The sequence below is a fragment of the Ursus americanus genome, chromosome 22 (genome assembly GCF_024610735.1).
Source record: "Ursus americanus isolate L20-20 chromosome 22, mUrsAme1.1.p, whole genome shotgun sequence".
NCBI lineage: Eukaryota > Metazoa > Chordata > Mammalia > Carnivora > Ursidae > Ursus > Ursus americanus.
This window is the reverse complement of record NC_142148.1, coordinates 37,824,249-37,837,590: the sequence shown is the minus strand read 5'-3', so window position 1 is coordinate 37,837,590 and position 13,342 is coordinate 37,824,249. Positions and strand designations below refer to the sequence as shown.

General features: G+C 39.2%; 1 protein-coding gene across 1 annotated transcript in view; it reads left to right on the top strand.

Moving 5' to 3' along the window:
• SEL1L2 (SEL1L2 adaptor subunit of SYVN1 ubiquitin ligase) overlaps nt 1–13,342 on the top strand; it is a 113,128-nt gene that overhangs the window by 72,866 nt on the left and 26,920 nt on the right. Inside the window, exons 6-10 of the mRNA XM_087853757.1 lie at nt 1,469–1,522; nt 1,976–2,035; nt 2,126–2,207; nt 3,410–3,564; nt 4,250–4,306. Coding sequence (XP_087709883.1) covers nt 1,469–1,522; nt 1,976–2,035; nt 2,126–2,207; nt 3,410–3,564; nt 4,250–4,306 — 408 coding nt within the window. The remainder of the gene's footprint in view (nt 1–1,468; nt 1,523–1,975; nt 2,036–2,125; nt 2,208–3,409; nt 3,565–4,249; nt 4,307–13,342) is intronic.

Here is a 13,342-nt window from a genome sequence, read left to right as displayed (position 1 = left end):
GGCTCTATATTTTTGTATATTTTCATGTTGCTGTCTAGCATCCTTTTTTTTTTTTTTTTCAACTTGATTGATTCCTGTTAGCAGTTTTTATAAGGCAGGTCTAGTGGTGATGAACTTCCTCGGCTTTTGTTTATCTGAGAAGGCTTTTATCTATCCTTCATTTTTGAAGGTCAGTTTTGCCAGATATAGTATTCTTGGTTGACAGATTTTTCCTTTCAGCATTCTGGATATATTAGCCCATTCCCTCTGGCTTGTAATGTTTCTGCTGAGGTATCTGCTCATAAACTTATGGGAGCTTTCTTGTACATGATGAGTCTCTTTTCTCTTGATATTTTCAAGATTCTGTCTTTGACATTTAACAGTTTGATTATAATGTGTCTTGCTATGGGGTGTCTAACTTCCTCCTAGTTGAAGTTTATTGAACTTCTTGAATTTAGGTACCCATTTCCTTCCTCAGATTTGGGAAATTTTCAGCCACTATTTCTTAAAATAAGGTCACTACGCCTCTTTCCCTCACTCTTCTTCTGTGATTCCTATACTGTGTATTTTGGTCCACTTGATGGTTTCCCATATAAGTCTCTGAGGATTTTTTGACTTTTCTTCATTCTTTTTGATCCACTGACTCGATAATTTGAAATGACCTGTGTTTGGGTTCATTAATTCTTTCTTGTGCTTGATCAAGTCTACTTTTGAACTCCTCTGGTGAATTTTTCAATTCAGTTATTGTATTCTTCAGCTCCAGAATTTTTAAAAGGAGGCTTTCTTGCTTTCTTTCTTTCCTTTCTTTTTCTCTCTCTTTGTTGATATTCTCGTTCTGTTCATGCACGCTTTTCCTGATTTTGGTTAATTGTTTGTATATGCTATTTTATAACATTTTGAGCTATTTTGGATTTTTTGTATGGTAATAATTTCTAGATCTCCATTTCTTTAGGGTTGCGGTTTTTTTAGACTTATTTTGTTCCTTCGATTGGGCTATATTTACTTGTTTCTTCATGTGCCTTGTTAATTTTTGCTGTGGTTATGCATTTAAACTTAAGTTCAATTAGTCAACATATAGTACATCATTAGTTTTAGATGCAGTGTTGAATGATCATATTTTCTTTTAAAAATATGAAAAAAATTCAAATTTAAATTCAAAAATGTTGAAGGGAAAAAGTGTTTTCCATTGCTAAGAATGGCAAGCATATAAAAACCATTGGTTTATAATGTTTTATTATTATAATTTGTACTAAAGTCAGTAAATATTAGCCTATTTTCACATGTATTATACAAAACTCCCACTATTACCTTTTCTAAATTCTTACAGCCTTAGCAAAAGTGTAAAAAGGCATTTTGTTATAGTATAAGAAATAAACCAACAACACAAATTATTATGGAGCAGACATTTAAAATACTTTTTACCAATGTAAATAAGAATAATTGTGAAATAAATGGATTTATTTAGTTTTCCTTTTCTTTTGGGCTTTAGGCATTAGGATTTTTGTCCTCTTATGGAATAGGAATGGAATATGATCAAGCCAAGGTAAGGTCATTCTATTTTTTTCTGGAACAAAACCGAATTTTTTAAAAAGGGACATTGAATAGCCTTCTCTTTAAGTAAAGGAGCTCACTTGAGAGTAGTGGTTAAAAGCACCAGCTCAATAGTCAGAAGTTTAAGGTTAAAATACCATAAGTTTCTTAATTTCCCATATTTCAGGTTTGCCATGATAAATAATATCTACTTCATAGGTATTTTGTGATGATTAAATGAAATATCGTGTACAATACCCTTTTTAAAGACTCCAGAGCTCACTAAGCCCTCCAAAAATGTCAGCCAGTTTTACAGATTAAGAGGACAAAATTTGGAATTTATTTTGGAGTAGTTCAAGGTTCATTGTTGGGTTAGGGATAAAAAAGCAATGATTGGTTTGAACTTCAAATCTGAATGGTGGATATAGATATGGGGGGGGTTGTTGTTGTTTGTTTTTTACTTTAGGCACTGATATATTACACCTTTGGAAGTGCTGGAGGAAGCATGATGTCCCAGATGATTTTGGTATGTAAATTAAATGTTCTTGGGCCTAAATAGGTGTGTTATAAATACAACATTGTCAGAATATTAAGAATATATATGCCTGTGTTTTAGGGGTACAGATATTTGTCAGGAATCAATGTTCTACAGAATTGTGAAGTTGCCCTAAATCATTACAAGAAGGTGGCAGATTATAGTGAGTAATCTACATAATTTATTTTAAGATAAATAGACTAATTGCTGAGCAATTAGAAGAATAAATCAATGCCAGTTGGTATATTTATGAAAGTATTGAATGACTATGTTTTTAAAATATTTGTTATGATTCTTTTAATACAATGTAGAGTTTTCTGATTTCTTAATAGTTACTTTTCAAAAGTTTTAAATGGATGTGCTCATCTTTTATTTTTGTTAGTATATGTACCTATGTTCTTGTGCTGTGCTTTCCTTCAACTGACAATTTGAATGTAGCATCAATAAATATTAAACAGTTTTTCTAATTCTAACATTTAGAATATGGGATGGCTTGTTAAAAATTCCTGAAGAAATGGATGTAAGATACATACACTATCAATCTCTATCACTGCACTTGAGACCAATTCAAGTAATCATTATTCTGTTACCCTATCCTTTGTCTACAAACAATAGAGCGTGAGATTAGTATGTTTCTAGAATCATTTTCAAAGTCATATGTAACATTTCATCTTACACATCACTGAACTAGACTACATAATAGATTTTTAAATAAAAGTTTTCCAAGAAGTGAATAAGATAAGGTCCATATGGTTAATTTCTGTGATCAGAATAATATCTAAGTACACATCTTTGGCATTATTAGGATCTGAGAAAGAAAAGAGCAAAATAACTGCTTTTTAATATAAGATGCTATATATAACAAGATCATTTCATATGCTTAATGAAATTGGAATTACTACATATATATTTCAAACTGCATACTCAGATTTATTCAAATTTACTTATATTTATATTTATTTTCAGACTATTCATAGCAAGTCATTAAGGAGCAATAATTATTCTTACATTGTAGTTTCAATCTCAGAAAAAGTCAATGGTAGAAGGGGTCAGTTGCCTGCTCCTAACATCTGCCTTCTTTCCTTGAGCCTGTTTGGCCAAGCTCTTCAGTAGGCTCTGATATATGTTGATACAATTTTTGTAAGGACTGCAAAAATAATGAGGTTTCTTGCATTTTTCTCAGAACCAAATAAACAAAAATCCATAAATTTCTATCTCTTAAGGGTAGATGTCCTTTTTCTGTTAGTATACCAGATCTCTGTACAATTTAAGTAGAATCAGCCTACCAGTGTTTTCTCTAAGTTGACTGTTATCTCTTGCAACCTTGTGTATTCTGGCTATTCTCTGGTTTGTTTCTGTTCACAGTTGCTGACAAATTGGAAAAAAGTGAAGGTATTCCAGTGGAAAAAGTGAGACTAACTGAGAGACCTGAAAATCTGAGTTCTAACAGTGAGATTTTGGATTGGGACATATACCAATACTATAAATTTTTGGCAGAAAGAGGAGATGTCCAGATACAAGTAATGTATACAGACGAATTTGGATTTTTAGAACATGCAAATTTCAAAGGGTTTGGTTGTCTGAGTTAACAATGCTCCCTCCTGAATGTGAACAGGAAGAGACATCCGATCCTCTTTTCTTGTTCCCTGCTACTTGCAGTTTCTATAGCCTATGGGAGAGCCAACTGTCATAGTAATGGCAATTTTTTCTTTTGCATTTACTCCTAAAAATTTTACTCTTAAAAAAACCTAGGTTTTAAGTGTAGAAAAAAAGCACATTCAGTGTTGAGTTTAGTATAAATGAACTCTTAACCAGCATTCAGAAGTGTTATGTCTTTGAGAATGGGAATGGGACAGCATTTGTGTGACCTTTGAGAGCTAAGAGTAAAGGCTGCTAGGTTTATGTTTCCAGGTGTTGCTGTATACCAGCAGGCCAGCTTCCTGACACTGAGGAAGCCAGATGCCCAGCCTCAATCAATTACCCAATAAAAGATATAGCCTGGAATGTTTTTTCTGCTTCTTTTTTAGACATGCCAACTGCATCAAACTGAAACAGTATACTATAATAAAATCACCAAGTAAATGTTTTCTTCATTTTTTTCACCCTTTTTATTCATTTATTTTTCAAATTGAGGTATAATTGGCTTATTTTCTTCATTTAAATTAATGCTATTACTAAATAATTTTCAAAAATTGTCATTCCTAGGTATCTCTTGGACAATTACATCTAATTGGGAGGAAAGGTCTGGATCAGGATTACTATGTAAGTCAGTCTGAAGATTCAGTCATGTGGGGTCAGGAGGAGAGTGGTGAGGGAAGATGGGGTGATAGAGGCAAAAAGGGAGGAGGGGGCATGGAAAAGCTGCTGGGGAGAGCCCATTGCTACTTCCTTGGTCAGCTCAGCTTTCTAGCTTTTGAGGAAGAACAAAGTTCACCAAAGGAAGCACTTTTCCTACCTGCCTCTAAATACTAAGGAGGAGAGGCTTCTGAAAGAGCATTTGGGGCCAGGGAGTTTCCGTGTTCCCCTTGAACCTAGCCTCTTCCCTCCCTAACTAGGGTTAGGTGAAGTAGATACCCTCACCTGCCAGCCTTGGACACAACCATTCCCCAAAAGCCAGCTGTGGGGAGTCCACCCAGGAGTCTCTTGCTAAGAGATCGGAGGACCAGCCTCAGATTGCCTACAATATAATTAGAAATATTATGAAACATCTTTATAAATTTGCAAAGCCCCTTTCAATCATTTTGCTTAACCTTACCTTATCCCAGTGAGATTAGAAGATTAATTAACAATTCAAATTTATAGTGGAGTAAAAAGCAAATAAGCTTGACCTACACAAGATCTCAGTAAGATACCAGAGCAGGGGGATAAGGTCTCATCTGGAGTCTAATTGTGGTTTCAAAGCCATAGATCCCCTCAGATCTGAGGAAGTAACTGGGATTCTTTTTAAAAGATGATTTTGCAGCCTTTGTCCTTTTATAGGAGCCACGTGCTCACTGTCTCAAAGGAACACATAGCCTATTTCAACATAGTCCCTATGGCTAAGCAATAGAAATAACTACTTTAATAAGATGATTACATAAAAGAGTGATCTGTTGTTACTGTTCATTTCATTTTATATTGTTTTTATGAGTGTAACTTGTGTTTTATATGAGATACAGTACACATTGGCTAAATGTCAAAGCTAGTTTCATAAAATGTGATAAAATAGGTAGCAACTGAAATAAGCACATGCATCTTAGGACAGCTCAAATGAAAGTCTTCAGATTTTATTAATCCTCAACATAACCAAGGTTCTAGCTTCTTAGATGGGAAGTTCTAGATTCACAATATTACTCCTAGTGTCAGATTTCAGCCTGCAGTGAGTTTCTCATGTTAAATAACAGATGCATAAACTGGGAAGAATTACGCAGTTTCCATAAACATGAAATTCTCTTGAGTATGAAGGCACCCAACCTTCGGCTGTAGGGAATACCCCTCAATCTTTACAGAGTACATAAAAACTCCACAAAGCTCAATACTCCAGGGCAGCTCCGGCCACTGCGAACACCTGATGGGAGTTGCCTCCAGATGAGGATGAAGTATAATCCCAGGGCTGGCAGTGAAGGATTCTGGTGCTGTAGTGGCAACAGCCAGGCACTTGGGCAACACCAAGGAGCCCAGTCAGGCTCTCCTATGGGCTCATTCACAGAGGTTTTATTATCTCTGTCTTACAGATGAGGAGCTGAGGCTGGAGGGATGAAGTAAATTGTTGCAAATATCATAGCTGAGTAGTAATGTTGGTTAAGAATCAGAATTTGAAATCTGGGCTCCAGCATTCAAAGCCTTCTCTTTCCGTTAAACCTTACTTCCTTTTAACCTGGGGGTGGGGGGCAGATAGTATACAGCCTCTAAAATCTAGTTTCCTCATTTGTAAAGCAAAAAGAAGGAATGATACAATTAGTCAGGTTTCTTTAGCTCTAACTTTCAAATGGTCGGCTTGGGCTCCATGCTTCCCATCCAGACATCGTCAAAAGTCTGGTTTAATTCCAGAACCATCAGAGTGGCTCAGGCATATGCTGCGGGCAAGCACAGACTTGTCCTTCCAGCTTTCCTCAACCTAATAAACCCAAACCTGCATGGAGGGCTCCAGTCAAGGTTTCAAACCTTAAGACTGATTGGCTTATGTATGGGTTAGTTTAGGCTGCATCATAAACCACTCCCCAATTTAGATGGCTTAAAACAACAACCATTTATTTAATTCCTGATTTTGCCAGGTCAGCAGTTTTGGCTGGGCTCAGCTGAGTAATTCTGGTCTCAGGCAGGCTCATCCAATCTTGACTAGGCTTGTTACAGACATCTGTAGAGTATTGGCCAGGGCTGGCTGGTTTATGATGGCCTCATCTGTGACACCTAGGATGAGGGGTCTCCACATGCTCCCTTCCTCCAGCCAACTGTGCCCAAGCTTTTCAAATGACAGCCCAGGGTTCTAAGAAGACAAGCACAAAAGTCTTTTACAGCCTAGGGTTGGAACTCACAAATCACTTCTACCACGTTCTTTTGGCCAAAACAAATTACAAGGACAGACAACATTGAAGGGGCAGAGAAAAGGACTTCTCTTAATAGGCACAACTGCGAAGTATTGTGGTCATTTTTGCTCCTTGCAGCTTAGCTGTACCAGGATCGACTTGAAGTGGCATGGAGTGAGAGAAGTTAAAAGGATAAACCCAAATTCTGAAAGGCTGTTACTACAACTCTTCCCATGGCTGGCCTCTCATCTTCTGAGTCTTACCTCCTGAGAGAGGATTTTCTTGATCAACCCTACTCTCCACCACTTATCCTATCACAGTGTTTATTTTCCCATATCACCCCCTGAATTATATTAATCTTGACTTGCTTACTATCTGTCTTCTCACAGTGGAATGTAAGTTTTTGTCTGACTTGCTCACTCTTATGTATCCTAAACTCTGATAGTACTGGGTACATATTACGTACGTGGGATTTAGTGAATGAATGAATGAATGATAGCACCCTAAGCATTATATGTTGGTCCTCATCCTGAGAACCACCACTTGAGCCAGTATGCTAATGCTTCAGTCCACCGAAGAAAATTATTAGTGTAAGGTTCTTTATAACTGTAAGTAATGTCCAGTTTACTGCCCAGCAAATTAAATATTAAAATACCAGGAAAGAGAGAGTGGAAAAGATGGTGGAGGAGTAGGGGACCCCTTTTTCAGCTGGTCCCCTGAATCGAGCTGGATAGGTACCAGAACATCCTGAACATCCACGGAATCAGCCTGAGACACAGGAAGATACATCTGGATCTCTACAAACGAACATCTCCAGCGCTGAGTATTGAGGTATGAAGCGGGGAGCCGTGAATCCACGCACAGATACTGGAAGATAAACGGAAGGGGGAGGGAGCCGCTGCGCTCAGGCACCGGGAAGCGGTAGCCACCTGCACTGGGGAGCAGCGGACTCGCAGACCAGCACCCGCCAAGAAAGCAGACTGAGACCGTGAGCCCAGGAACGCGCGTGACCAGACTGAAAACCGGAGCTCCGGAATGTGCACTAGAACTAGACTGAAACACAGAGCTTGGGAGTGAGTGTGGGAACCGGGGGCGGCTGGTGGTGTTAGAAGCACAAAGGACAAAGATGTGCCAGGCCTGGAAGCGAGGACTGGGAGAGTGGCTGTGGGGCGCACAACCTGGGACACCGCGGGGTTTTCAGCAGCACCGATGGAAACACAGTTAAAGTGGCCAGGAGAGCTCAGTGGAGAGCGGACTGTAATCTCTCTGTTCTGAGACAGAGGTTAGGCTACGGCCACTGCTGCCCTGACTCTGAGAAGAGGCACAGAAAACTGCCAGGGAAAGCAGCCAGAGAAGAAAAGCCCGCAAATACCGGTTCACATTGTGCCCATTCCCATCCCCCCTCGCAGGGGACTGGGCAACTCTACCCAAACAGGGTTGCCTGAGTATCAGTGTGGCAGGCCCCTCCCCCAGAAGGCAGGCTGAAAAATCAAGAAGCCCACATCCCTAAGGTCCCTATAAAACAAGTGCACACTGCCTGGGTCCTGGTCAATAAATGGGCTCTGTGCATCCCCGCAACCTCTCCTCATCAGAATGATGAGAAGGAGAAATACCCCCCAGCAAAGAAAGGACACAGAGACTGTGGCCTCTGCCACAAAACTGATGGATATGGATATGACCAAATTGTCAGATATGGAGTTCAGGGGTGCATGGGTGGCTCAGTCGTTAAGCATCTACCTTTGGCTCAGGGTGTGATCCCAGAGTACTGGGATAGAGCCCCACATCGGGCTCCTCCGCTGGGAACCTGCTTCTACCTCTCCCACTTCCCCTGCTAGTGTTCCCTCTCTCGCTGGCTGTCTCTCTCTGTCAAATAAATAAATAGAATCTTTAAAAAAAAAAGAAAAGAAAAGAAATGGAGTTCAGAGTAATAATGGTCAAGATGATGTGTAAGCTTGAAGAAAATATTAACAAAAATATTAACGAGAATATAAAATCTCTAAGGGCGGAAATGAGAGTGAATCTGGCAGAAATTAAAAATTCTATGAATCAAATGTAGTCAAAACTAGATGCTCTGATGGCCAGGGTAAATGAGGCAGAAGAATGAATTAGGGAATTGGAAGATGGGATGGTAGAAGAGAAAGTAAAAATGGAAACTTGGCTCAAAAAAATCCAATCTCAAGAATGTAGATTATGGGAGATTACTGACTCAATGAAACGTTCCAGTGTCAGAATCATTGGCATCCCCGAGGCAGTGGAGAAAGAGAGAGGTCTAGAAAAGATATTTGAACAAATTATAGCTGAGAACTTCCCTAATCTGGCAAAGGAAACAAGCATTCCTGTACAAGAGGCAGAGAGGACCCCTCAACCACGACAAACCTATGCCACGTCACATCATAGTGCAATTCACAAATATTAGATCCAAGGATACAGTCTTGAAAACAGCCAGGGGGAAGAAAATCCTTACGTACAGAGGGAGGAATACCAGAATAATGTCAGACTTGTCTACAGAGACCTGGAAGGCCAGGAAGGGTTGGCAAGGTATATTCAAAGCTGTAACTGAGAAGAACATGCAGCCAAGGATCCTTTATCCAGCAAGGCCATCATTTAGAATTGATGGAGAAACAAGGACCTTCCAAGACCGGCAGAAACTGAAGGAATATGGGACTACCAAGCCAGCCCTACAAGAGATATTAAGGGGGCTTCTATAGAAGTAAAAAGGCCCCAAGAGTGATACAGAACAGAAATTTACAATCCATAGAAACAAAGACTTCAGAGGCAACATGACATCATTAAAATCATCTCTCTCAATAATCCCTCTCAATGTGAATAGCCTAAATGCTCCCAAAAAATGCCAGAGGGTTGCAGAGTGGATATAAAGACATGACCCATCCATTTGCTGTCTACAAGAGACTCATCTTGAACCCAAAGATACATCCAGACTGAAAGTGAAGAGATGGAAAACGATTTTTCATGCCAATGGACCTCAAAAGAAAGCTGGGGTAGCAATTCTCATATCAGACAGATTAGATTTTAAACTAAAGACTGCAGTTAGAGATACAGAAGGACACTATATTATTTTTAAATGATGTATCCAACAAGTAGATATGACAATTATAAATATCTATGCCCCCGACAGGGGAGCAGCTAGATACACAAGCCAACTCTTAACCAGAATAAAGAGACATATAGGTAATAATACATTAATAGTAGGGGACCTCAACACTCCGCTCTCAGCAATAGACAGATTACCTAAGCAGAAAATCAACAAAGAAACAAGAGCTTTGAATGACATATTGGGCCAGATGGACCTCATAGGTACATACAGAACACTACAACCCAGAACAACAGAATACTCGTTCTTTTCAAATGCACATGGAACTTTCTCCAGAATAGACCATATACTGGGTCACAAAACAGGTTTCAACCGATACCAAAAGACTGAGATTATTCCCTGCATATTCTCAGACCACAATGCTTTGAAACTGGAACTCAATCACAATGAAAAATTTGGAAGAAACTCAAACACTTGGAGACTAAGAACCATCCTGCTCAAGAATGATTGGGTAAATCAGGTAATTAAGAAGAAGATCAAACAATTTTTGGAGACCAACGAAAATGAAAACACATCGGTCCAAAACCTATGGGACACTGCAAAGTCAGTCCCAAGGGGAAAATACATAGCCATCCAAGCCTCACTCAAAAGAAGAGAAAAATCTAAAATGCAGTTTTTATATTCTCACCTCAAGAAGCTGGAGCTGGAACAGAAGAACAGGCCTAACCCATGCACAAGAAGGCAGGTAATCAAGATTAGAGCAGAGATGAATTAGAAACCAGGAGCACAGTAGAGCAGATCAACAGAACCAGAAGCTGGTTCTTTGAAAGAATAGTAAGATCAATAAGCCACTGGCCAGACTTATTCAAAAGAATAGAGAAAGGACCCAAATTAATAAAATTATGAATGGAAGGGGAGAGATCATGACCAACACCAATGAAATAGGAAGGATCATTAGAAACTTTCATCGACAGCTTTATGCCAATAAATTAAACAACCTGGAAGAAATGGATGCCTTCCTGGAAACCTATAAACTATCAAGACTGAAACAGGAAGAAATTGATTATTTAAACAGACCGATTAATTATGAAGAGATTGAAGCAGTGATCAAAAACCTCCCCCAAAACAAGAGTCCAGGGCCTGGCGGATTCCCCAGGGAATTCTACCAAACATTCAAAGAAGAAATAATACCTATTCTCCTGAAGCTGTTTCAAAAAATAGAAACAGAAGGAAAACAACCACACTCATTCTATGAGGCCACTATTACCTTGATCCCCAAACCAGGCAAAGACCCCATCAAAAAGGAGAATTACAGACCGATATCCCTGATGAATATGGACGCCAAAATCCTCAACAAGGTCCTAGCTAATAGGATCCAACAGTACATTAAAAGGGTTAACCATCATGACCAAGCGGGATTCATCCCTGGGATGCAAGCGTGGTTCAACATTCACGAGTCAATCAGTGTGATAGACCATATCGACAAGAAAAGAGTCAAGAACCATATGATCCTCTCAATTGATGCAGAAAAAGCATTTGACAAAATACAGCATCCTTTCCTGATTAAAACCCTTCAGAGTGTAGGGATAGAGCGTACATTTCTCAATTTCATTAAAACCATCTCTGAAAAGCCTACAGCGAACATCATTCTCAATGGGGAAAAGCTGAAAGCCTTTCCCTTAAGATCAGGAACACGATAAGGATGCCCACTCTTGCCAAATTATTCAACATAGTACTAGAAGTCCTTGCAACAGCAATCAGACAACAAAAAGGGATTAAAGGTATCCAAATCGGCAAAGAAGTCAAACTGTTTCTCTTCGCAGATGACCTGATACTCTATATGGAAAACCCAAAAGACTCCACCCCCAAACTACTAGAACTTATAGAGAAATTCAGTAATGTGGCGGGATACAAAATCAATGCTTAGAAATCAATTGCATTTCTATACACGAACAATGAGACTGAAGAAAGAGAAATTAGGGAATCCATCCCATTTACAATAGCACCAAAAATCATGTTAAATCCAAGTTACCTTGGAATTAACTTAACCAGAGACGTAAAGGACCTATATTCTAGAAACTACAAATCACTCTTGAAAGACATCAAAGAAGACACAAAAAGATGGAAAAATATTCCATGCTCATGGATCGGAAGAATAAACATAGTTAAAATGTCTATGCTACCCAGAGCAATCTACACTTTTAATGCCATCCCCATCAAAATACCAATGACATTTTTCAAAGAACTGGAACAAACAGCCCTTAAATTTGTGTGGAACCAGAAAAGGCCCCGAATTGCCAAGGAATTGTTGAAAAGGAAAAACAAAGCTGGGGGCATCATGTTGCCGGATTTCAAGTTATACTACAAAGCTGTGATCACAAAGACAGCATGGTACTGGCACAAAAACAGACACATAGACCAATGGAACAGAATAGAGAACCCAGAAATGGACCCTCAGCTCTTTGGGCAACTAATCTTTGACAAAGCAGGAAAAAATATCCAGTGGAAAAAAGACAGTCTCTTCAATAAATGGTGCTGGGAAAATTGGACAGCTATATGCAAAAGAATGAAACTTGACCACTCTCTCATACCATACACAAAGATAAACTCCAAATGGATGAAAGACCTCAATGTGAGACAGGAAGATTAGTAGGAGAAGGAAGGGAAGAATGAAGGGGGCGGGTAAACAGAAGGGGGAATGAACCACGAGAGACTATGTACTCTGGGAAACAAACTGAGGGCTTCAGAGAGGAGGGGGGTGGGGTATTGGGATAGGCCGGTGATGGGTACTAAGGAGGGCACATATTGCATGGTGCACTGGGTGTTATATGCAAATAATAAATCATGAACATTGCATCAAAAACTGGGGATGTACCGTATGGTGACTAATATAACAAAATAAAAATTATTAATTAAAAAAATCATGGAGGAGAACATAGGCTGTAACCTCTTTGACATCGGCCACAGCAACTTTTTTCATGACACATCTCCAAAAGCAATAGAAACAAAAGAAAAAATGAGCTTGTGGGACTTCATCAAGATTAAAACTTCTGCACAGCCAAGGTAACAGTCAAAAAAACTAAGAGGCAGCCCATGGAATGGGAGAAGGTATTTGCAAATGACACTACAGATAAAAGACTGTTAGCCAAGATCTACAAAGCACTTCTCAAACTCAATACACGAGAAACAAATAATCAAATCAAAAAATGGGCAGAAGATATGAACAGACACTTCTCCAATGAAGACATAGAAATGGCTAACAGGCACATGAAAAAAGTGTTCAAAATCATTAGACATCAGGGAAATTCAAATCAAAACCACATTGAGATACCACCTTACACCAGTTAGAATGGCAAAAATGGACAAGGCAGGAAACAACAAATGTTGGAGAGAATGTGGAGAAAGGGGATCCCTCCGACACTGTTGGTGGGAATGCAAGTTGGTATAGCCACTTTGGAAAACAGTGTGGAGGTCCCTTAAAAAGTTAAAAATAGAGCTACCCTATGATCCAGCAATTGCACTACTGGGTATTTACCCCAAAGATACAGATGTAGTGAAGAGAAGGGCCATATGCACCCCAATGTTCATAGCAGCATTGTCCACAATAGCTAAATCGTGGAAGGAGCCGAGATGCCCTTCAACAGATGACTGGATTAAGAAGATGTGGTCTATATACACAATGGAATATTACTCAGGCATCAGAAAGAACGATTACCCAACATTTGCAGCAACAGGGATGGG